Source organism: Choristoneura fumiferana, chromosome 3 (assembly GCF_025370935.1).
Source record: "Choristoneura fumiferana chromosome 3, NRCan_CFum_1, whole genome shotgun sequence".
In the NCBI taxonomy this organism is placed as follows: Eukaryota; Metazoa; Arthropoda; class Insecta; order Lepidoptera; family Tortricidae; genus Choristoneura; species Choristoneura fumiferana.
In genome coordinates, this window is record NC_133474.1 from 19,665,805 (window position 1) to 19,693,404 (window position 27,600).

At 37.1% G+C, this 27,600-nt stretch overlaps 1 protein-coding gene across 2 annotated transcripts in view; it reads right to left on the reverse strand.

Annotated features, from left to right (window-relative positions):
* chinmo (Chronologically inappropriate morphogenesis) overlaps positions 1-27,600 on the reverse strand; it is a 127,217-nt gene that overhangs the window by 88,082 nt on the left and 11,535 nt on the right. For both annotated transcript variants that reach the window (XM_074086120.1, XM_074086119.1), the window contains exon 2: positions 13,497-13,528. In XM_074086120.1, the coding sequence (XP_073942221.1) occupies positions 13,497-13,528 (32 nt within the window). The remainder of the gene's footprint in view (positions 1-13,496; positions 13,529-27,600) is intronic.

A 27,600-nucleotide genomic window follows, 5' to 3' on the forward strand; every position in this document is an offset into this window, starting at 1 on the left:
ACCAAAGAAAATTTGATATAATTTTGACCAACTTGGTTCTAGTGTTAGTTCTGTTTTAATTGAAAGCCTAGAGTTGCGTGTTCGCAAACACAACCTCAGCACCAATTTTTGCGTGGATGAAACCTTTACTATAGCTTCGAGGAAACCTTACAAGTCTAACAAGTACTTTATCCGTAGCCCTTATAAAATCAAGCGATTTGGTCCTTATAGCTTCATCGCAAGACGTATTATCGCTCGTAACTGGAGGTTATTGCAAATGTATGCCAATGCAGTAAAATGGTTCAATAATTTAAATAGTTACCGAACGTGGAAATTTTTATACCGGATTACTATAACCAAATAGATGTAAGTACGGGTAACGAAATGAAACATTCACCCCGCTTATTGCAAATCGATAAAGAACGCGACTGCACATTATTAAAAACGTTGTAGAGATAAAAATTACGCAGGTACGTAGACGATTTTGCGTAGACGGTACCTATCGCCGCTATCATTGTTATCACGACGCGGGATCTCTCGGAGCGGTCATACATTGCGGGCCGGGCAAGGGATAGCGTGGAGGCGTTGCATGCGCGGCCTAAAATATGAAAAGATGTCAGCGATGCTATCGGCCGTTAAGCGGGCGATAAGGCGCCGCTGCCGAGTATGAAAACTGGACTTGCGTGCGCTCCCGTGCGTGCCTCCAGCCAGTTTCCCTCTATAAAACACTGGGCGGCCTCGATTTTCAGCGCTTTTACTGTTATAAGTTATTCCACCCTGCACACAATGTACGCAGACCTCCGAAATTTAGTTATATCTATAAATAACCTGTCTATGGCGTATAACAAAGATAAAATATCGCCAAAGCACCGCCCCCGAAGAATCCCACGAATACATGTCTAAAACACTTTATTGATATGTTGAATTTGATGTAGGCTTATTGTGTCTAAAATGGAGTAGTTGCTCGAGTCTTTTATAAAGAAATCCCCGAGGTACATAAAGGCTTCAAGACTGATTAAAACAAATAGAATTCCAATAATAAAATATAAGTTATAAGTTATAAATGGATTATACTGCTTCTTGAAATTGACGTAATTTTTTCCCGCGAGAAATATTTGTAGTGTGAAAATGTTGATGTCATAAAAACTACATCGAGCTTGCTCGTTAGTTAAACATCTAGTTTCTACCGGATAAAAACAAAGAAATGAAGTCTCAACACGGCTGCTTGACTATTTCCAAATTCCAAAACACAAATAATCAAATATTTTCCTTGACGATTAAATTAGGCTGGAAGTCCCGGAATATCATAGATGTGGTAAGTAATTATTTTCCTGTAATGAAATAATAATTAACAGACTTGGGTAACTTTTGCTCCGACATCTAATTAAATACATAAATCAATAAAAGCCATCGGTCGATAACGTGAGAATGAAAAATCCTAATTTCATATTTCTATAAAGTATAGATAACTACACGGAACCCTAAAAAGCTGGGTTATTCCTGGTATATTTAGTGAGCTACGACATGGGTCTTTCCGTCCGTGAACCTTATTCTTATCACATGTGTAAAGTTACACATACGAAAGGAATTTATTTAATTACGTACCTTTGCCACAAGAAGATGCTACTGCTTATCACTAGGTCATCGAAATCAGAACATCAGGCAACCGTGTCATTTTCTCACTTATCGGTTACTATTGCATCCTCCTCTGGAAGTAAGAAAGAGACAAACTGAAGGACAAAGTTTGTGGCTGCTCAAACTGTCCAGGGATCCAATTTTAGATACTGTCAAGAGATATCTCGACCACAAGATTCGAACCCACATGCCACACACAAACATACAGCCAAACAGTCGAATAAAAAAATAAGAAAAAAAAATAAGTGCGTCTTAGTTTCTTTAAACCCTGATGATAGTGATTGATTTCGATGACATCGAGAATCGAGATTAATTTCGAAGAACTGCAACGAGCCGAAAGCAAACGGCGAGCATGCGTCGCTAGACCCCGGCCTCCCCAATAGGTTTTGCAGGCCCAAAGTCTGGATAAAGGCGACAAAAACTTGATATTCTCTCTGAGCCAGTTTATCGGAACATTTTGGCTGGTCCGGGCCACCCGCCACCCCCTCCCCCTAGACCGTGTCCTAAATACGACGCTAGAATCTTTCTGCACGGTTTTTTAAGGTTCCGGTCCAAAAAAACCGGAAAAATTCTAAAGCTTCTTATACTTAATTATTTTGGGCAGTTGCTGCCCGGAACTAAACGCTATTAACATTATATTTGACCTTTTATTCATTACATTAAAATTCTTTCATCCATGAAGGTTTTCCAGAATTTCATCTCTAGCTTACTAACCATAGTTTTGACACGATTAAAAAATTATTTTGTCGAAGCATCTCTTCGACGTAATGTTATTGTTTACAGACAATAAAGCTCGAAACACCTGTAACGCGACCGGCACCGCGAAATGAAGAGTCATGGTAAGACGCTGACCTCTAGCCACTCTCCGGTACAGTCAGCTGGCGTATTGTGTGCTAATATATACAATATTGTTATAAGTTATAAGCACAGGCGGTTCTGAAACCAACACGACGCGGGGTGTATGGTACAGCTGATTCAACAGTTCGGCTGATTTTGGATTTTATAATTTGATAATATCTTAAGATTATCGAAAATTTGAGCGGTATTACATTTTTAATATTAATTATGAGTTTATCGATGAAATAATCTTAAGAAACCAGCACGTATTTAGGAAGCGGTAAAAGTCTGAAAGCCCAAGCTAATTGATTTTAACATAAGACTTGGGATATAAAGAAGCTGAATTTATTAATAAGTAATTCAGATGAATCAAAAAATCGATCGAAAAAGACGTCGAAAGAGTCAATTCAAAATATTCATTTGTATCGACAAAGGACTGAATCGACAGAATCTGAGAGCGGTGACAAAAAAAAGCACTTTTGGTTGGTATCTATTTATCGCACATTTTTCTCGCATGGAGAAAGATCATTTTTGCTCTTTCTACCTCGATACGGTGTTTACCTTGTTTATTACAGAGGTGGCTAGTCATTTGAATGATGAATAGACATTAACACTAGTTAATTTCATTATAAATCTATTCATCATCATCATCATCCCAGCCTATATACGTCCCACTGCTGGGCACAGGCCTCCTCTCAGATCAAGAGGGTTTGGGCCATAGTTCCCACGCGGGCCCAGTGCGGATTGGGAACTTCGCACGCACCATTGAATCGCTTCGCCGGTTTGTACAGGTTTCCTCACGATGTAAAAAATAAATCAATAAATCTATTATTATGTTTCATTATATCATGAAATGGTTATCTGGAAGAGATCGCTTTTAAGCGATAAGACCACCTATTGTCTACCCTGAATTTGTGTCAATGTAAAAAATATATAATGATTTGTAGTGTGCAATAAATAATATTTGTATTGTATTGTATATGCTCATATGAGCACTATAGTCTATGCTCATATACCCAATGAGCGGCGGACGCATCTTCAATTTTTTTTTCCAAACAAACGATAGATCGAAACAATCAATAAATAAAATCAACATGGAACTATCAGTAGATGTTGTCACACGAATATACAAAAGCCCTTGTTAGAAAGGGAGGCCTACTCGTACTTGCCACAGAACTTCGCAAATCCCGTTACCCGTCGACCTTGAGGTATATCAGACGAAATTAGATCGAGCCCCTGGAAAATCCAATTAATAATTTAAAATTTCTTCTACGTTTATCTTTGAATTTGATTTGCTAATTAAGCACACTATTTTAAGAAATAAATGTTAGCATAAGGCACTTGTCTCACCGCCGGCGAAGAAACGATTGGCTATCGACTATTTTCTCGCTCAAGAAACGAACAAAAGATATAAGATCCTGTGTGAGTAAAAGAGACACATATATTAATAGTTGATCGCTGGCTGTTCACACTGTCGGCGACAACTCGCTCTTACATCTTTTGTCGCAACGACAAGAGCTATAAAACTCGCTTGAGCTATAGATACTCGCTCAGCAATGTCAGCTTGGCGGCCGCCCCGCACGAGCGAGTCGAGTGGAGCGAGTAATCGCCCGTCGCACTCGAACACTCGCTTACAGCCAGCGACAAAACTACACTCGCTTCTCGCTGCTCGCCCACTCGTTTCTAGTTACTCGCTCTACTCGCTTCTCGCTCATCGTCGGCGGTGGGACAAGTGCCTAAGAAGTAAAAGCTTAGGGTTCTTTGAGATCGATCTAACGTTGCTTATATAAACAAGAGTTGTTGTCCGAAACTTCGTTTAAATCCCGTGGGTATTTTGCATCTTTCTTGGGATAAAACGTACCTTAAATTAATCAGAGATAGTCTTTGTGTAAGTGAAATATTTTTTTAACTTGGTGCTGTAGTTTCAGAAATCTACTAATTATTGCAGTAATTCGAAAACGCACCTACTTTTTGAGGTTCCTGTGTAAATTCTCGAAACAACAGTTGCTGACATCATTAATCATCATCATCATTACTTGTTCGTTTCTACGTGTTGTCTATTTGTACTTTTTATACTATTGTTGTGTCTTGTGTTGTCAATAAATGTATTTTCATTCTTTCTTTCTATTATATTGGCCTATACTATACATCCTACTGCATGGTACAAGCCTCCTCTTACAAGTTCCCACACGCGCCCAGTGCGGATTGCGAGCTCCACATACCATTGCATTTCTTCGCAGGCAACATCATTTGCATTGATGTAAAACATATTCGTAAACGGGAACAATGATTGAAAAACATTTTTTAAGCAACGCCTTTTTAATTGGGCTCTAGGCTCCGCAACATTTCAGGGCCTTAAATTAAATCATTACCGATTTTATACGCAGAGAGAAATTTTAAACAACACATTCGCAACCATATCATCAACGTATACGGAACATTGGCATGTGTTTGTTCCTAGGCTGGTTCAATGCGGTTTTGACGGCTCGAATTAAGCCTCTGGGGCGTCAAAGGCACTGTCGCAGCAGTTCAATTATGGCAGACGAAAGGTGCTAATTTTTCACCTTTTTCTGTGTTCCAAATTGAAATGCTGACTTGGAAACGGGCGGGCGTATCTGAAGGGGTGTCTGGGAGATGAACGTTCTGGAGTGGGGTAGGGTTGCTACAGACGTCGGGATTTGTTCTGACATGTCAGAGTTTTTGGGCTCTCGTCAGGATTTTTGACAGACTAGGAATGTCAGGACAGGATTTTTTGATAGCTTTAAATCTATATTATGGACTAGATTAAGCCCGCAACTTTGCCCCCGTAAAATCATAAAAACCTAAGTCCCGCGAGTTTCAAAAAAACTTTTGATTTGATAACCTACTCAAAATATATTCTTATACTGGGTAAATTTCGAGTCACTAGCTCCAATTCTTAAGACTTTACGTGTCTGCTAGAGTCATTTACTGTTTTATAGTTATAAAAAACCGACTCCAAAAAAATAACAAAAAATGAAACCGACTACAAACCCCTTGAAAATATTTTTCTAGGTACCTACTAGCTCGAAGTCGGTGCCTTAGCACGAGCCGGCAAGAGTGGAACAATAGGCGTCTACCTCACCTACCTACATACTATGGGTTTCAATCACTCCTGCTGGGTCGTGCTGAGTCACCGACTTCGAGCTAGTAGGTACCTACCTATAAAAATATTTTCAAGGGTTTTGTAGTCGGTTCCATTTTTTGTAATGTTTTTTTTTGAGTCGGTTTTACTTTTTTGTTAAAATTTTTCTTTATTTCTCACTTATTAGTGATTCTTAGCCAAAGTTTATCTCACAACGATTCCATTAAGCCCAAACACGGCTTAGTTACGTTGTTTTATAACAGAGTTCCGTTGCCTACCTTCCGGCTTCAGCATCAGATCAGTTCAAAATAATCATTAACTTAAAGCTTCTTCTAAATCACTTATCTAGGTTATTATTCATGATCTTTTATAGACGAGCGAGCATTACTTAGGTTTGACGAGTTCCATTGGTCATCTACGGTCTTCTTCATCAGGTACAGTTTACCAAATGATACTTTCTGAATCTTAATGCTAAAAATGCCAAAATCGCAACAGGTGTGCCTATAAAATTTGAGGTTTGCCCTCGATTTCCCTTGGATCCCATCATCAGATCTTGACTTGGTGATAATGGGACCACCTCAGAAGAGTACTCTTTCGAATAATAAAAGAATTTTGAAAATTGGTCCACAATTAACTAAGTAATCGGTGAACATACATAAAAAAATACAAAAATTGGAACATAGAACCTCCTCCTTTTTTGAAGTCGGTAAAAAGACTGACTATGAATAATATACCCTGGTAATTATACATAATTCAATAAAATTGCTCATTTCTTAGACGCTGATGCCAAAAAAGATATATTTACAAAATAAATATAAATAAAATACTCTTCTACAGGCTTTCCGTCTAGAAAATCTGACTTTTTATCAAGCCTTTTTAGTTCTACATCTGGTAATCTTTCTGTGGGGTAACTGTGTTGATTCAGCATAAGAGCACGTGTAGATTCAATGTCGAAACGATAAGTAATACCTACGCCTTGAATTTCAAAAGGCCTGCGATTCCAAGTAAACAGGTCATGTCTTGACTGGAAATATTTGTACAGCATTAATTTAAAGTACATCTTACTTCAACGGAGCCGGGTGTTGAATTAATATTCTCTGTACTCTCGTAACGTTTGTTCCTATTCCTTATTAATTTAGTACTCTTTGATTATTTATTACCAATTAAAGTTAAATTGGAATACGACTTTTTTTTTTATTTACCTACCATTATTCCACTAATATTATAAATGTGTAATTTTGGATAACAGAATGTTTGTTATTCCATCCATCATGCAAAAACAGCTTAACGGATTTGAATGAAACCTGTCGCAGGATAAAAAACAGAATACTTTTTTCTGCGTTATAGCGCTTCTTAAACGAATTTTCCGCGGACAAAGTCGTAGGCAAGAGTAAGTTTCACATATACAAATCACATACATATACATACATATATATTTATTATTATAAATAAATCTGACTACAAGTGTTAGGAAGTATAGGTAAACACAACCCTATCAGTAGCCAATCAACGAAAATCAAAACAATAAAAACTTTCTCTAAACAGCAATTGTTCTAACATTGACTAAATTAAACTTTCTAGAATAGTCGGTACCACATAAGTAATTAGCTCCATTCATTCAATTAACACTTGAAAACTCTGTTTAGTAAACAAGCTCAAGAATCAAGCACAATTAAGAACAAACGCTCGTATAACAACTAAATAAGCTTGCGCGGCTACAAAGTATTCCTAAGGTTTCACCAAGTTATTAGTCAATGAAAGGCGTCGTACCAACAATAATGAACATAACAGTCTACATCGCCCATCCAGCGTACTGGATAAACAACGCTAATCATAACATCACTCTTAATATCTTTATTTCCCCGCGATTCATAACTGGACTGGACCCTTAAAGGGTTGGAGGTGTGGAACCGTCTAGACGACCCTAAAGGACGGGTTTTGATAAGGGTGTTGTCGACGACCTTGAACTTTACAACGACTTAAACAAATGAGGCATCCCCCGCTTATGTACGCGCGCGCTTCACCGTCTCTTTTTCCATAAATCATGAGAATTGTTCGCCATTCACACACTCGTTCGCGACGCCGTCGCGAATTCCGTTCATAACTTACAAAGGAACTAATTTACAGACTAGTCCTACGAATTACTTAACGTAACTGCCTAAACGAGCTAAAATTTCAAATTGTAGCCTAAGATATTGCTTCAATGTTGACGAAAGCAATATGCCCCTAATGAAAGCCCGAGTGCGCAGCGGTAGCATGCCCCATACTCGCAGTTCCATCGCAAAACAGCCTAGGCCTGGCCCGGTACAGACATACTAAAATAAGCTGAGCCAGTTCCTAAACAAAAAGAAACTGAAATAAACAAGGTCGGAGAATCGACGCCGCCGTCGCCGCCGCCATAAAGACCGACGTCCGTCCTTGAAAATGGGGGGTTCTTACAAATTGGGTTATTACAGTGCGTGGGGGCGTGGGGGTCGCAACGAGCCGTGCGAGCGGGAGGAGCGGGCCGGCGCCGGCGCGGGAGGGAGACGGGCGCGCGTGGGCGTACCTCCGCTGCGCCACCCTCGCCCCGGCACGCCTCTCCAGGAAGGAGTCCCGGCCCAGACTACGGCTCCGGCGCCGATCATTATAATTACTCTCCAAGGTGAGCCGGGAGCCTGCAACCCCACCGGCGGCCTAATCCAGAGCGTGCCTCCGCCGGGACCTGACAGATATTCCCAACATAATATTACGGGCACCAAACACTTCTACTGTAATTAAAAGCACTTGAACATCATCCGCCTGTCCGAACGACGGCAATTATGAATCAAATTAAAAAGCTCTCTTGATGATTTCAAGTGTACGTAGTTAGCTTCATTAAGATACGAGAGCAATTCGATCGTTCATACATTTATCTACATCTACACGCGTCAACCTAACCTCGGCTAACTTGGCCGCCCTTATCCCTCATATGAAAGAGCGGCGTTAGCGAAAAATAAGAACTTTTCCGAACAATTCTAAGCCGGCAATTAAGTAAAGAGCCGACGTTTTACATTTCGGTCGGCAGTTCTGAAACTCGTGCTAATCACCGCTGAACTTTGCAGAGTTGGCAAAGTTGTCTAAGTTGGCGCTTTGTGCAATGTCTCTTAATGGGAGCGATCAGGCCTCTTCAGGTGCCAGCCGGCAGCTGGAAATAAATGAAGTGCGCATTCATCGCCAGGGCTTAGCGGACTAGCGGTGTGTCTTAAGTTAGCGGGCTATTTCACTCCAGATTTATATTACTCGATGAAACTGATTTAAGTATCGAAATGAACGCATAAGCGGCTGTAGATGTATGTAGATGCTATCTATGGGATAAATCCATACTATGCATTTTTGGGTTTCTTGGGTGTCAATGGGCGGCGGTGATGCTTTCCATCAGGTGACCCGACTGCTCGTTTCCCCCTATCATATAAAAAAATAGTACTTGCCACAGAGTGGTTGCCACAGGGCGGATGGCGACGGCAGGGTAGGCCCAGACGGATATGGCGGGACGACCTGGCCCCTGTACCACAAAAATTACAAGTGCTACAAATCAACAAAATTGTTAAGTTTCTCTTAATAAAATGTTACCATTTTGTCGAATTGTAGTACTTGTAACTTTTGTGGTTCAGGGGGCTGGATGTATTTTCTCAACGACTGGCCTCAGGCTGCTTTGGATCGGGAGGAATGGAGGACATGGGGGGAGGCCTTTGCCCAGCAGTGGGACATCAATCCAGGCTAGATTACAAATAACAATAATGATTACTTAGATTATATTCTAACTCATACCTTATCGCAACGAATGACATATGACATTCACTTATTGGCATAAGGAACGAATAAAAACTCGTACTGAGTTTGATACTGGTGGACTGACGATGTCGCGAGACTTGCGGGCAAATCGCAAGTGCAAGTGCCGAATTGTCGTTCATTGCGGCGTTCTAAGGGGGAGGTTGATTTCGACTTATCGGCTTTGACCATGCAACGTTGCTATGATTGAAGGGCACACTACATGCTACAACAAATAAAGTGTACCAAGTGTGACTGGCATGTACTAAGATCCAAAAATGAAGGAAACAAATGGTATTAAATCATATACTCATCGAATTTTCTTTCTTTTGCATGTTTTATACACAAGTACGCAAAATAGCTGCGACATATTTTTTTCTGACTTTGTCAAACGCCTCGAATCCGTAAGCCACTCAGCGTAATCGGGCTAAATGGCAGGCCGCCTTCGCTTCGGGACAATAGCTCGCCTATTGAATAAGTACCCACCGGACTGGATTACAGGCTTTTGGCCAGCTGGAGCTATCTATGCCCATGTTTTTATTTGGGGCGTGCATTGTATTGAAATTTTTAAGTGTTATGTAGTTATGTTTTAAGGTCAGTGTTTAAAATTAATTTCACTGAACATATTATGCAAGTTAGTTTGGTTGATTCAGAAGTATTTATACAAAGAGGCGTTGATGTTTTTTTTAAATTGGTTAAAATAATTGGAGCTGAATATTCTATAGCAGTAAGTTTTTTGATTAAAAAAAAACAGTAATGGAAATTTGAAAACGGAGCGAGTTAGGTATCTTATAATCATAAACTGAACTTAGCATCCACGCACTCAACGAACCCGTACGATTTCAAGCACTCGAGCACACCAAGCAATTCATCTATATAAGCGTTCAACCTATTCGAAGTCACATTCCAAACGCACATTGCGATAAGTTGGTATGACGCAACGCGCGGAGGCCAATTATGCGTGTATATCCCCCTGACAACAAAGTGCGTCGTCAAATGTAACGTGACACGGCAAACCAAGCCAGACCTGTCACCAACCAAGGAAAACCCCCGCGATACTCCAAGGTTCCAACAGCGACGGACGACGAGGGGATCTCAATACGCTGGTGGACATCGAAGCCGGCTTCACATTTGCTACTATTTAAAAATTCACTCACTTGCAGCTTCTTTGTACGTGATCGAAATCTCAATAGTTCACTGACCTTACCATGTGTTGCGACTCTGTGGCATGTGGCGAGAGAGCTGAGTGTGTAATTACTGGGGGTAATAATACACACCTACTAATAGGACTGATACAAGTAATTTTTGTCCGTTAACCGTTTTTTTTTGCGATGATTAAATACAAATTCACACTCCGGGGTCCTCTTTATGATGATTATAGTATCCCGAAGATCAACGTCATTATAAGTAGAGCCACGTATAAGAGCTGGGCATCATTCAAGCGTTCGCTGCTAATAATTTTCGTCAACGCTTTTCTGTTAAAATGGCAGAAGATTCTGACATTTTTTTTTTATTATTCGACTGTATGGCAAACAAGCAAGTGGGTCTCCTGATGGTAACAGATCACCACCGCCCATAGACACCTGCAACACCAGGGGGATTGCAGATGCGTTGCCAACCTAGAGGCCTAAGATGGGATACCTCAAGTGCCAGTAATTTCACCGGCTGTCTTACTTTCCACGCCGAAACACAACAGTGCAAGCACTGCTGCTTCACGGCAGGATTAGCGAGCAAGATGGTGGTAGCAATCCGGGCGGACCTTGCACAAGGTCCTACCACCTGCAAACAGTTTTAAGTTATCTGGTAGAAGTAGAAAAACTCTAAGAAATAATCAAAAACGAAATCAAAATCTTCAGCCAATTCGTAACAAGTGTGACCACGAAAGTGAGGCGGTTAAAAACAAAACCCCCCCAGCCCCCAGCCAGCCCCACCTATACAAATCTGCCTACAACGCAATATCCTTTTCCTTAAACAAACATTCAAAGAGTAACGAGTAGGTCCATCACAGTGTTGCAAGTATGTAGAGTCAAAAAGCTGGATCAATTTACAAACAGGCTTATTTTACATCAATGTCCACTTTTTACCCGACTGCGAAGAAGGAGGGTTATGTGTTTGACGCGTATGTATGTATGTAAGTATGTATGTATGTCTAATCCTATGTCCTCTCGTTACTACTCAACGGATTAACCGATTTTGATAAATGATACGTCATTGGAATCGTCTTAATGAGGCGAGTGACACTGGGTACATTTAATTCTTAAAAAAACAAAATGGCAGATTTTTGGCGCCAAATTGTAAGTTTACAAAAAATGTTCTATATTCAAACCTATCAAGTGGGGTACCTACCAAATGAAAGCTAATAATAAGCCCATTCTAAAAAATATATGGATTATAACCGTTTTAATATACCATTTTCACAGAAGTGTGAAATAAAATAATAAATTAAAAAAAATCAAAAAACCCGACTGCCTTAAAAAATACTAAAAAGAAGAAAACAAGCCTAGTAGGCTAGAACTTTGTTAAGTAGCTAACTTAAAGTTCAACAGTCGGGACACATTTAAATCGTGACGCTCAAAAATTCTCACCTAATGGGTGGTTTTTTGATTTTTTTAAATTTATTACTTTATTTTAAAAGGTTCTACAGGCATTGCACGAGTATCGTCATAATGGATTTCGTTTCATTGGTAAGTATCATAGTAAAATTCTTCATTGTGCCGAAAATAGGTGGCGCCCACAATATTCAGCTCATTTAGACACAGTTTTGCAGATATTTGAACGCATCTGTGCGTTTGCGGCACTTGGCCAGTGAATGAGTATTAAAAATAAAATAGTTTTCTGAAACTGACCATATTAATAAAAATTCGTTGCCGTCTTACCTCATTCGCTAAGGTTATATAATTTTCAAAACAATACGCATGAATGCAACAGGCGATAAAATTATTAATGACAACTTTTCTAATACGTAACTATTAACTCAGTTTGCGTCAGCACAACTGTATCTATAACTGAACCTACGTGACCAAATAATTGGAGTGATATGTTTTATAAATTCTGTAGTACATTTAAAATTTTCTCGCTTTTTCAAGTGAGACACTATGGTCAGAAAATTCAGAAATCATTTTATCATATTTCAAGTTCAATATTCATAAATTCATAATTCATTTATTTGCAATAAGTGTTGGCTATAATGGTCTTTATTTTAAAGCAACGAAAAACAATCCCTGAGTGTTTTATATTGGCTCTGTGCACGACATCAGCGCCACCTAGCGTCCGTAAGGTTGTCGGCTCTGAGGTTCTGACGTTTTTAAATTTCATTGCGACATTGTGACAAAAATCAAACCTATCACGTATTATTTTATATTATAATTTATAATAAAAATTACTGTGATACCGTGATTTGGGTGGTCATTAAAATTAAATAAGGTAAGTAAAATTTATTCAAAAAGTGTGTTTTATTTTGGTTATGTCAGAGTTTGTTTACTTCGTGTTTAGTCGTACTTTTATTGTAAAACGAAAAGATAAAACTACTTCAATGGTTTCTTTAAATAATAGTAAATATATAATATAATTGTTCTTGTATCGCTAGTAATAAATTAAATATCGTTTTCAGATCAAAATACGTATTATTTTTAGGACCGGTTTTGTGTGTATTACTCAATATAAAATTTCAATCACAAACCGTTTCAAAAGGAAAATTGTTGGTACCTATCTGCTGGACATGTCCGGGATATAGAGGAATTAAGAACAAAACAGGGTCAGTGTTCAATAATTCAAGAAGACAAATATCTATTACTAAAATTAGGCAGTTAAGTCTACACAAATGGCTTTGTTAATGACAGATTCATATGAGTTTGACAGATGACAGAGCCTACATTATTTCTACTTTTGGCCACTATTAGCGCTGCGATAGATTTCATTACCCCCACCTAGTACTTCGCACCCAGCCAATAGTAGGCACATTAAATATTCCCACTATTGATTTATACTTACTGTCACCTGCAAAAAAATCTGACACGCGCGACCGGCCCATAGAAATGGTGTCGTATCAGATATTTAATCACGCTTTATTGTGTCAGATATTGGTGCTGGCGACTGTAAATGATAAAGTACGCTACAACTCACGAACACCAAGTTAAAACATGTCGGTACTCACTTATTAGTTAGGCAGCCATCGTAAACCCCTCCCTGGAAAATTCAGACAAGTTATCAAAATTATTACAACTTTTTACCACACACACACATCACACACCGGTACATTTGATATAATTTCCAAGGATAAGAGCTTCACTGAACTTTTTTTTTAAATAAACCTAACCTAACCTAACTCAAAGTACATCAAATCGAATTACTAACAATAGAAATAAGTTTGATTTTTAAGATAAATTGAATCATATCAAAGGAAAATTATATCAATTGTTGTATTATATCAATTGTTGTTATATCCTTAGTTACGCACCGATAATTCTGACACACATTTACTTATTTATTACGATTCGTTATGAATGAAAGGGCTTTAAGGGGCTTGAAAATCAAAAACTAAACTCCTCAGCACAATCGCTTGCTAAGCTTTTTTGACTTAACTTTAATTTGTCATTGTCATTTTGATACTTGTCTTCGGTAGCGACAGACAAAACACTATTCTCTTTACATAAATAAAGTATTTCAAAATACTTTAAAAAAAAATCATACGTTGTGCAATTATTTCGTCTTTGGTCCTGACTATAATACCATTTTAATAACGTTTAAGGTTTCACCGTCCAAGGCGAAACCGCGTGATAGTCATACCAAATTTTTTACAATGTAATATTAGTTCACTACGAGCCCACCAGCAAAAAGAACAGTGAATCACCCATACGGAAATATACACGACGAAGGTTGCGCGCCTCTGGCCACGATGCAGTTGTTTGCAACCATTGGTTAGTCAGAAGTGCTCATACATAGATAATAGAGTTGCATGGACTGGCTGATTACGCCGAGGCTTTAAAAAAATCAAGGCCAAAAAGACTGTGTAAGTAGGTATTTTAAACTGGGTACTGCGATATACAACTGTCAAATATTTAATATCAAAACACATTATTTTACCTGAAGTATATATTGTAAATATATATTAAGCCAAGAAAAACACTGATCTACCAAACAATAAAAGAGCTAGTAACTAAAATAGTAGATACGAGTATATGTCACGTTATACGCACAACTCAAATAAAATAAATCTGAACTTGTAAACTCCAATTCAATAGAATCTGACAATCCTGTGTAGACACTTCCAGCCTACTAATATAAACACCGAGCTGCCTAAGGCTTTGTGATGTGACTATTATTCTTTTTTGATTCCTTTTAGATGATAATTACAAGAACAGGGACATATATAATCAAGTGTGCCCACGATAGGGTGTCTTAAATATGTAGAAAATTGACAGATTCTATTGAATTGTACTTTAGAAACAAATCGCGAGGCAACAAAACTTCAATGAATGTTCATTTTATTGTAATAAATTGCAAATGATAGATAACTCACTGCAAGAACAATGGCTAACCCTAACTATACAACTACACGTGCAGATTTTTCTAGGAATCAGAGTTCAGTCAACTGTCAAAATTGCAACAGTGTTCTTTGTCTAACTAAAATACCACAAACTTATATTTGCGGCTGGCCGCGGCGCTGCTGTTGCACAGTCAACTTAAAATAGCTATGTGGAAAGCTTAGTTACTATTATGATCGTTGAATCAGTTAAGTTTGTAATTTAGGAACGTCATCGTTTAAAAAAGATGAGCCACATATGGCCACATGCAAGTAAATAACGTTAGCGTGCAGGCTCACAATGGATTGGGCAGTTTTTCTACTCTGTGGCGTCGTTATCGTCATGTGATACGAAGGGAACTGCTGCCAGTTTTTTTTCTACTTTTAAATACTTTTATCTATTGAATTGCGCATTTATATTAGGTGAATATTTTAGGCTGAAGAAGCGTAACTTTTTTATTTATTTTTTATTATTATGTCACCACCTAACAAAATAGTTCTTCCCCGTCATGATTATGAGACATATATATGTTGTTCGCAAAAGAGCAGCTTTCATCATTTAAGTGATACTCGTAGATTGTCATAACGTTAAACAACAAAAATATTACTCCAGTTAGTGCCCGGCGTCCATTAGCGATTTTTGTACCTATAATAGAAATGCAACGACTGTTTATTAGACACCGCAATATAAGTAAACAATACAGAAAACAGATACAGATCTATAGTCAAAATACCACAAACAGCTTAGGACTTCACGCTAAAACACACGAGTAATATTTACCTCGTCCTGTTTGTGATATTTTGACTATGAATGAAATCACGTAAGTTTAAAACGTTATAGATACAGACCTACTCAAAAAAACCGCAATATGAAGCTTCGTTAGGTTAGTTGCAATTATGAAAAGTACTAAAAAATTAAAAAAAAACACAATGTATTTTTTACAATTACTGGCAGCACCGAACGATATGTGTGTCTTTCATTTTAATTTCGAATCCATATTTAGTAACGTTATTTACCTAATGCTTTTGTTTCTATTAATTATTTCAGGAAACCCTCTCAAATATCTCTACTTCCAAATAGAGCTTTGAGGAAATAAGCGACTTTTTTATCTTTTGCCTCCTTTAAAAATTTAACGGAAATTCAACGCTCTTGGTTACTATTATGTATGTGGTCACTTAATTCACATTGCTTAAACAAAATTGATAGTTTAGATTAAATATATTTAACCCGCTAGTGTTTTCACAAGCTTTTATTTAAGTTAACCTCGTAAACTTGTTTGTTTGCTTTAGATCTTGCAAGTTAATTTTGATCCATTTTCGATGGTCGGATTGACATGAAATTTTGTATACAATTATGTAGGTCTCTTATACAAGATTTTTTTCTGCTGACTACGACTTGCAAGTGATTGTATTTATATCGTCATCCAAACTACACAGCTGTACCAAGATTCAATTTGATACCATTAACCGTTGAAGAAATTGGTTCTATGGAGACGATCCTGGCCGGATCACTAGAATTTCAACACCAAATTAATGCCACATAAAAGAAAGTAGTCGAAATGAATTTGTTAGCTATGGCAAATTTTTAAACCACAACTCACAAACTTGCATAACTTTTAAACGAAAGTTGCAAGTTAAACAAAAGCTTGTGTCTCTGATTTTCGTGCCTCGTGCGAATCAAGATTTCTTTCTGCCAAGTTTTTTCTGGTGCATTATTTTTGGCAATGACGGGCTTTCCGAAAGCGATGGTAATATAAAGAAGTGACATGTAAAGCCATTTGCGGCCTACTTGTAGAAAAAACGTTTTGATTTTGATTTCATTTTGATTTAGGTAGCCAAAGGCATCGTCGATAGAAAAATATAAAATGATCACACCAGAAGTACATAAACACTGCGCTAGTCGAGTAGCCGATAATAGTGCGCGTAGGCACCGTGCCTATTTCTAGAGTATTTCCGTGCGCCAGCGCAGCCGCCAAAACACGCGGTGAAAATAACGCACGGGTTCGATAGCCGGGACCTGGGGGGCTACAAGGACATCCGAAAAGTGAAATTCATATCGTACCGTCCCTCTCACTCTCGCATTAACTAATATTAGCGTCAGCGGGACGGGAAGATACTAAGTTCGAATTTTGCACTTCGTAGTACTTATACGGCCTGCGTTCGAGCATTCTGTAACATTTCGCTATTAATATGGGTAATTTTTAAAACGGGGGGGACACTCTTTCCCGGCCCGGATAACACCGACATGGAAATACCGGCCCTGTTTTTTGTGTACACGCCCATAGAAACTGACAGGAGCTTCTATGGGCGTGTACACGAAAAACAGGGTCGGTATTTCCATCCCGGTATTATCCGGGCCGGGAAAGAGTGTCACCCTTAAAATGCTCTTCTTGAGTGAATATTTCAGCGTTTTGACAGGTCGGTTAAACCTCATTAGCCATTACTATCCCACGTCTAAGCGTAACAGAAAGAAAAGTTGCAAGAATTTTGATCACGCTGGATTTAGCAGTTTTAGTAAAAAAAATAACTCATCACCTCTTTAAGCATAATCAAATTTAAGCGTGATCTCTTTTAATTATACTTGCCAAAAGGGTAATGAGAGCGATATTATACAATACATCACAATGCAATGACTCTTTATTGCACACCAACACAACACATAGCAAGCAGTAGAGAAAACAAGTATATACAAAGAGACTTTCTGAGGTAGGCAAAGGCGACCTTATCGCTTCAGAGCGATCTCTTCCAGGCAACCTTTACTAAACATAATAATTAAAGAATTTTATGCAATGAGCCTGGAAAGGGATCCTTGAACGGTCTAGGGTGGAAACACTATGTCCTAAACCTGTTGGTGATGGATGACTTTTTCATACATTTGATACTGCTAAACCCGCGATTGGCAATTAACGTAAAGCTATGTTTCGCACAAGATCGTCCTAATATTTATGTATGAAGCGACGTATTATGGAATAAAATATTGGTACACTAAAAGTAGGATATTATTGAGTAATAACTGCGTTAACAGATTTTTTTAATGTAGTAAATAATGACTTTATTTTGCTGGCGCTACTTGATTACTGCACTACTGTCATCGAATCTACATTATATGTACCAAATTTCTAGTCAATACGCTCACTACAGTGAGTCTAAAATCATTTAGGAAATGAAAAATTCACAATAAAAACTACAAAGTAAGATTAATAGTAAAAAAAAAAGTTTAATTTCTTCAAATAAACTAACGTAAGTAGCATTTTAGAAAGAAGCAAGTCCTTACAAAAACGAAACAACAACATTTATAACAATAATAATAATTATTATTATTAATTATTTCAGACGAAACACAAGATCATCCATAATAATGTTAGTATTTAAAAGAACATCTTTTAATCTTGCGGCCATCCTGCTACGAAATGCATTCGTAGATGCGCTACGCTGCACCGATGCACCGTAGCAAATGCAGCTACGCCATCACCCCTACGAAAATGCGTAGCAGTGCTACGAAACTGCATGCAAAATATTTGCAATACAAAACACGTAATATTTTTAGTGGAAAAAAATTTTTTTAACGATCCAGGTCGATGAGAAGAGATGAAATTTCTATGATTATTTCTATGACATGTACTTAAACTACCTAAATATACTTTTTTTTTTTAAATTCAAGATATTTTTTTACGCCGGACGTTTTAGTAAGACATACTTCGGCATGAACGAGCTAAGGAAGACATTGGAGATGGTTTTTCAAAGGGGACGTCATGAGATTTAGTATTCCATATTTCGTTGCATAAATCAAAAGGGCCACAAGTCAAAAAATAATTATTTTTAATCGCAATAATTGCATTTTAAATGCTATTTAACATGCAACTATTGCAATAAAAATGAAAAATAAATTTTGATTTGTGGCCGTTTTGTATTTAAGCAGAGATTTATTAACGTTTAATTTTTACATAAGTTTTTGCTTACGGTGCTCCAATGTCACGGGTGCAGTAAAAGTGAGAAAAAACTCACGTAAACAAACTTAACAAAGAATTATACGAATTTCTTTTCTTTCTTCTTCTTCTTTTCTTTTCATTACTGCAGAGGCCGCGAAATAGGGGATTGCCAGCCGAGTAGTTCTAGATGGCTGAGTGTTAACGAGACCATCTAGAGATACGAGGCTGACAATCTCTGTTCGCAGAGACAAGGCTTGTATAGGGCTTTTCTCAAATAAATCCAAGGCAATAATACCATGTCACTTGACGATGAACTCATATGGGAAACAACGATGCTTATCTTATTTAAATTTAAAACCACTCGTTTTAGGTATAAACCATATAAGTTTTTTTTAATGTGCCCGCCAAAGTACTCTTTATCATGTATTTATTTGTAAGCTGTTCGGGTTAATGTTTTTGCCACCAAATTTTGAGATGATTTAATTTATTATAAAATGACGATACCTTATTATTTGGTTATATTAATTAGTTATCAACAATAAATGTCAATTCCTGTTTATTATATTGACAAATACCTGATTTAATCTAATTAAATAATCTAGTTAAATAAGAGATAAAAAGTAAATACACATTCACGAACTATTTTTTTTTTAATTGGCTGGCAGTATGTCATATATATGCAATAAAAGAAATAAACCCCACTGAAACAAAAGATAATCTCTTTGCTGCCCATGGCCAGCAATGTTGTATGAAATTCCATTACCATCCTCTAATTTTAAATTAGAATGAATCTTCAATAATTGCTATACAATACAAAGACCGCCGTCCCTATAATTAAACATGATGTGAGTAGAACTTAAAGGTCTATCATATCATATACTTATGTCTTCACATAAGTATATGGAATGACAATCAATTCTGCTCTATTTCTAATCTCATCGCCGTCTAATAAAATGAAAGTGTTGTCCTGAATTTTTTTTTTTAAAAAGACTTAAGTAACTCATTGTCTTATAGATAAAAGGCATGTAAAACTTATCTATCATACTTCTGGTAACATGTAATTCTAAATGTTATTTGTTAAATAAGAACAGTTTGTATTTGTTTACAATAAATAAACACAAACGTTCACTCTCTTCATTCTTTACTCCCTGCAATGTAACGTGCAGAGCAGATGGTAGGACCGCGCTAATGACGCGTAAAAACTGCCGCCGAATGTACTTGCTCGTAGACTGAGGGCGGCACAATCTTACGTTCCTGATCTGAGGTATTATTGTCTAACATATCTACTTGGAATCACAATAGTTTTCACCACTTTTTAGGGTTCTGTACCCAAAGGGTAAAAACGGGACCCTATCACTAAGACTTCGCTGTCCGTCCTTCCGTCTGTCACCAGGCTGTATCTCATGAACCGCGATAGCTAGACAGTTGAAATTTTCACAGATTATGCATTTTTTCGGGAAGAATAACATCATGGCCAGGACCCACAGGGACTAGAAAACGAGGCAGACCGCTAACGAGATGGGAAGACGACATCACCCAAACAGCAGGCATACATTGGATGAAAGACTCTAAAGATAGAGATTACTGGTCGTCACTGGAGGAGGCCTTTACCTTCACAGGAGGGGTTCTAGCAGGAGCGTAATATTTTATTTTTGTTTTTATTTGAAAACGTACAATACCAATCGAATTAAATGTAAACGAAAAAAAATATTTATTGTTAATTAAAACTAAGAATTGTTTCATTTTTTATTGATTATCTTTTTACATTATATTAAAAAAATTAATGCATGTAAATTAATTTTTAAGAATTGAAATATTATATGATATGCCAATACTTTGTTGTTAACTGCTAGAAATTAAAAGGCTTTTTATTTTATTTATGCATTTTTGTTGCCGCTATAACAACAAATACTAAAAACAGAATAAAATAAATCCCTCCCATACAACAAACGTGTTCTTTTTTCGTGTAATGCCGTTTCACACAAAAAAAATACCAAATATTTAATTTCGCAAATGTTTCATTTCCCAAGTGTACGACTAAAGTTAAACTGAAACAATTCGAAACATTCACATTTCCAAAATGAACTTTAAGTAAAACACAATCTGGTTGAATTTAAAAATGAGACAATTCGAATTATTTCAGTTTAATACGGAAGCAAATTTTTTTTTCGGAATATTTTCTTATGGTTTTATAGAACAGTTAGGTTAGGTTTGTTTTATGAAAGTTCTGAAAATAATATGGTTTCGGAGAAATTTGATTTGAAATGAAACACTTGCGAAAAACATTTTGCCCAAACGGCAGAGAACCGTTTTTTTGCTAATGTCTAATGTTGCATAGATAATGGTACGGAACCCTTCGTGCGCGAGTCCGACTTGCACTCGGCCGATTTTTCCGTCACAAGGCATAAGACGAGGGTAGAAAGAGATGGTGAATGGTACGCGAACGTCAGCGCGTTAGAATACGGCCTCTAATCAGGGAGTAATCTATGCAGCCTGTGGGTCATACAGTCAATCTCGAAAGCAGCTGAACAGCTTAACGCTACCACAGTAAATAACAACTAGGCACACTCGAACCAACTGAATCGTGGCCCATTGTGCAAACTGTTCGTAGATAAAGTCATAGTGACATCGCATTGCTTGACAAGGGATTTTATTATGACACTTACGGTGAGAAGTTCTGCGGTGGGACAAGAACCAAATGGTTCGACTGTACTAAATAGAACGGTTCGGCATCTTTCAAATTATAGCCTGTATTGTGACTTTGATTTTTACAACTCTAGATTTCCTAATTATTTTACGAGACGTCCGTGATTACAAGCGTGTCGAAGATTGTATACACGAACTGTGAGATGTTGCATTCAGAGATAGCCCTAACTCATTACTTATCTCACTCTAAGAGTTGCCTAACGAAAATGTTCCCTAAGACACTAATGTACCTAATGAGATATTTTGCCACTCTTGCAATCTGTAGAAATGATTGTATTTCCCATTTAAATATTCAGTTAATAATGCCAATCTCCGGAAACAATAAAAAAATAGTAATAGTATATTTTATGCAACTTTATCATAATAAGGGCCATTGAGACACGAGTGCGAGTTTATGACATGAGGCGAAGCAGAATGTCATAATAGATACGCATGAGTGTCTTAATGGCTGATTATTAATAGTTGCATACATTACTTTTTCTATGAGCTCAAACATAAACAATAAATAAATAATTAATACTTTTTTTAGCCTGTTAAGTGTCCCACTGCTGGGCAAAGGCCTCCCCTTCCTTCCGCCACTCGTCCCTATCGAGTCGAGAGCATGCATGCAATACTTACATAATGGACAATAAATTAATTTTTCGATTATAAAGGTAGCAAATTACTGCTCACTTCCATTGCCGCCTGTTTTATTTATTATTTCCCGTTTTATTTTTGGCGGCGTGTCAACATTTCTGCATCACTTAATTCACTAAAGTCACACATTCTCACAGATAAAAAGTCGTTTAAATAGTGATTCACTCTTTTATTTCTGTCAACTTTTAAGAACTCCGTGCAAAATCAAAACAAATTCCTGATATTTTAAAAGGTTTTTTATTACTAATTGCAGCCTTAGAATTGACCCGGAAACTTTAGGCCATACAGCCAAATTTAACAATGTTCAAATATTAATATTTTATAATAACTGTAAAATTCATTTATTGTCCGTTATTTAAGTATTCATTATTCAGTAATTGTTTATGTAAACATATTTTAATTAATCTATAAAGTCGATTTAACAATAATTAAGTAAATCAAATAGAATGGCTGTTGGCCATTAGATAATATACCGAAGTTATATTACGGTAGTATACGAGGATATGTATGAGGTGCATTGTGTGATCGCAACTTTGACATTCATTATTAAACGTTTACAATGTTTTTTCGCACTGCAAATGGCGAATCAAATTTATATATATATATATATATATATATATATATTATATATATATATATTATATATAATATATAAATTAATAATGAAATGTCAAAGTTGCGATCACACAATGCACCTCATTGGATTGCCGATAGCGGTATCGTCAGCAGCACATTGTAGTACGCGAAAAGAAATAAACTAAAGACCACCCACAACGCTTTTTTAACCGACTCTAGTTAAAGCCAATACGAAACATATTTTTGTATACGTATGCTGTATGTAATAATCTGGCGACGATCCTCATTCCATTTATACCGACGCCGCAGGATCTTTTATAATATTCTGATAAGACTATATTTTTATACTAATAAAATCACTACATATCTTCAAATTCAAAAAACCAAAAAAGCTCTTAGGTAGATCTTAACATTTTTCTTTTGTTTTAATGGACATTTGAGGAGCCAAGATCCAACCACTTTAAAAATCATGACGTCCAAAGTCAGATTTTAATTGAAACACTTTGTTTATTAATTCGGAAAACATCATCCCAAAAATGTTTAACATTTATTTCAAAACAAGGAAAACTACTGTCCATCATAACGCTACATTTTCTTTGTTTCCAAGAACAATCAAGCCGGCAAAAATCCTAGAAGCGGAAGTGTTTCTACAAATCTTGGTGGATAAAGCCGAATTTATATGCCACGCGGCATTCCGATCTCTAGATCACGGCACGAGGTGGTCTTTTATGGTCGAGAGATGTGCGCGGGATCATTTAGTTAATCACTAGTGAGGTAGTGACTGACGTGACTGCGTCTCGCGGAAACAAAATATTTTTTCGAAAAAAGTTTTTTCTCTAACTTATAGCCTTCTTCAATATAGGTACATAAACATTCGGAATAAACAATGCCACATCCTTTGCTAAGCAACGACGATTTACGATATGTTAAGCGACCCCATTAGGAACCATGCTGCTGTGTACACACACACACACACACACACACACACAAACCTTTGGATTAGAATATGTATAAAGTTGTAATTAAGTAGTTAGCATAGATTTTCATGTTTTTTTTTACATTTAAATAGTTTAATAGGTAATCATTGTAAAGGTGTCATCATCCTACGGGACAGGCCTAGCCTAGTGTAGGTGACACAGGTAACCTCTATCTGCAAAAACAACTACGGTAAAACTGTTCCTGTGCAAAACTTAATTTTATGTAATCTACAGACTGTTTCCAATAAAATTTTATTTATTTATTTTATTTATTGGATAAAAAACAATCTTTCATCCACATCGGTGCAGTCGTAGTCGTTGTGTGTGTAATTGAGTAGCAAAGAAAGAAACTACATATTTTTACATAATATTAGTAAGTTCACAGTCATTGTTAAAGGTCAAATTGTAAAATTCACAAACTGGCGAACATTGACGTAAGACATGAGAAAAAAAGAAAAACTCAGATTTTTTATTTTCTTTTGCAAAATATGTATGCATCAACAATACTTTAATTATAACATCGTAAATTAAGACCCTTTTACGCTGTTTTACTATCTACATTTTCGATTCTCTTTCTAACAGTAAGGTTTGGCCACTACTCTTGGAGAAGTTAACTTTATTTGACCTGTCGAATATTCGTCTAAAGTTAACGAAAATCAAAATTAACACGTTGTAGGTATTTTATCGTGATAGAGAAAAACGCTGGGTTTTTCATAGGTTTGCGAACCCCTAGTCAAGGGCTCCTTATTCGGACCATCTGATTTGTATGCAGCGAATATTGCAATTTTAGCTTAGGTTTAGTCTACATTAAAAATGTTGAATATTAGATTGTACAACAAGAGCATAAAACGAGCCATTTTACCCGAGACGTGCATATGAAGTTCATATATGGATAGACACGTCTTAGGGAAAATGGGTTAAATGCTCGATTTTTTATTAAACTTTCATCGAATTCTAAAAAAAAATTATTGACTATACAAATAAAGTTTTGATATAATACGTGATAGAACCGCACCAGGTAGTGACATCGGGTTATTTGATGATACCGCGATACCGGTCCGGCGAACCGGTTTCATGGCCTTGGGCAAGAAAGGGTTTCCGCATGCGGCTATGTCCAAGGATACTGACACATTGCCTCAACATGGGGCGAATGAAACTAGCCCGGTAAACGCCAAAAATTATGTACATATCATTATATATTTGAACCTCGCATGACATGATTTTTTTTACATTTTTTTTACCTAAAACCTTGACAGTGTTTCAACTGACTTTCCGAACTTTAAAATTTGCTCCAAGAATTATACAAAACAAAAAAAAACGGCCAAGAGCGTGTCGGACGCTATTTACTCATAAACTACTAATATTCTCAAGCAAACTTAGCCGTTATAGTTTTCCTTGAAAGTTTGATATACTTACTACCATCCTGAATTTTTTCAAATTTTTCCACTCACCGCTTTAGATTTTAGAGGGGGGGGCGCTCGATTGTATTGAAAATTTGCACTTTAAAGTTGAATATTTCGCAAACAAATCACTGAATCGAAAAATTCTCTTAGCAACCCCCTAATGGTTTTAAAAGACCTATCCAACGATACCCCACACTATAGGATTGGATGAGAAAAAAAATCACCCCCACTTCACGTATATGGGAGGTACCCTAAAAAAAATTTATTTTTGAATTTTCAATTGTACCATTTTGTCGGCATAGTTTACTTATATATCCGTGCAAAAAAAAAGCATTCTAGCATTGATAGTCCCTGAGTAAAGCCGCGGACGGACAGACAGACATGGCGATACTATAAGGGTTCCGTTTTTGCCATTTTGGCTCCGGAACCCTAAAAAAGATAATTTTTATAGGTACCTAACTAAAACGTTGTAAAACGGGCGTCTCTTCTATATAAGCATATACGAGTTTTATTAATACTCATATGCCCTTTAAAATTAGCCATGTGAAATCTTGAGATTAATTTTAACTAAGTTATCTGCTTTATGTATATAATTTAAATGACTGTTCAAAAAGAAATTAGGGATATTTAATAGACATTGTTGTAGCCGAAAAAAAACTTAAATTTTGCTTTAAATTAATTTTAAAATACCTATTGTATGTAGGTAAGTCGTTTTGTAGGCGAAGTTAACTACCACGCATATTCCTTACCCTCGTGAGTCCTTGCATACTTTAAAAAGAACAAATTAACACTAAAATACTTTATAAAGCACAAATTGTTCATTGAATAAAGAATTTTAAGGATGCTGAAATAATATCCAAAATAACAAACTTGGTCAACCACGTCTAGGTCTTAATTAGGTACTTAATACATCTGTTAAAAAAGTTTGGACTCAAAAAAGGATATTTTGAACTTGGCTCCCATTCTCATTGTAATACTGGTAAAGTACACTGGACCCCATAAATATTACTTCACTCGTACCAACAACTTATTGACTACTATTGCTTTGTACCTCTTTGTGCTGAATATAGTGAAAATTCTTTTGACAGCTGCCATTCTAGCATTATATTCTTAACACAATGCGAACCAAAAAATGTAAAATAAACTTAAACACTGTACTTGCATTGTCATTCAACATACTGTACAGTAATTTCAAGTCAATTCGCCCACTGAAAGTGTGCTATTGAGAAGAAAAAATATGACCCCGTTTCTCCAATCTCCAAGCAAAGTATCTATCTAAAAGATTAATGTGAATTAGTAATAGTTCCACTAAAATCTTGCAGCGCTATCTTCAATGCAAGTTGATATGATAATACCCTATCTCGAGCGTTTGTGGCGCCGTTGATAAGATGCCGTAAATTGCCGTAGAATTTTACACATATGCAGGGTTTTCAAACAAGGCAAGGCAACGAGGGTCACCATTATGGAGTCTGGAAAATTGACCTGTATTTGAAGTACTCCCAGTCGTTCGCACGCACCCGCCTCGGATTTTTTTTTATTCGACTGGATGGCAAACGAGCAAGTGGGTCTCCTGATGGTAAGAGATCACCACCGCCCATAGACACCTGCAACACCAGGGGGATTGCAGATGCGTTGCCAACCTAGAGGCTTAAGATGGGATATCGGATACCTCAAGTGCCAGTAATTTCACCGGCTGTCTTACTGTCCACGCCGAAACACAACAGTGCAAGCACTGCTGTTTCAAGGCAGGATTAGCGAGCAAGATGGTGGTAGCAATCCGGGCGGACCTTGCACAAGGTCCTACCACCTGTAATGTGGATGTCTCATATGAGCTACTGGGAATTTTTCCCATTTGTCCGCAGCGCGAATATCTGGGAATAAATGGATACCTACAGTCGCAATTCAGTAAGGTAACATCTAAAAGTGCAGTCGAAGAAACTAAATCGCGTATCAGGGAGGAACCTATTTTATTACAAATTGGCTGTTGGCTTTCCATACAACTGCCAAAATCGTCGTGAAATTTATTGTTCAAATTTCTACCCCGCACCGGCCGCACCCACTGCACCAACTGTTGTTTATTGTTGTAGTAAAAGAGATGTTGTCTTGTTTTGCTGCTACAAATTTTGACCATAACGCCGCTGCATCAATCCTTCAGTATTTGTACGGTATACTTATATCGAACCAATGAAAATACTTCCGGGATGTGATGCTTTTGACTTGATAAGTCAAAAATTAATCGATTTCTAAACACTGATTAATATGAATAAGACTGTCTCACGATCCTTTAATCTTATTTCCAATTAAGTACATAATTGATAATTATCACGCTATTATCCGGTAATTGAAAGCAAAGAGATACAGGCAGTGCAATTCGATTCAAGCCAATACAAAAAAGTAGGTTAGACTGTCATATGGAAAGACATGGGGAGTCCCATTGGAACCCCTATTGTGCGTATACTATAAAAGTCTCACAAAACAGGTTTTTAGAATCGCCACTCCGACGTACGCC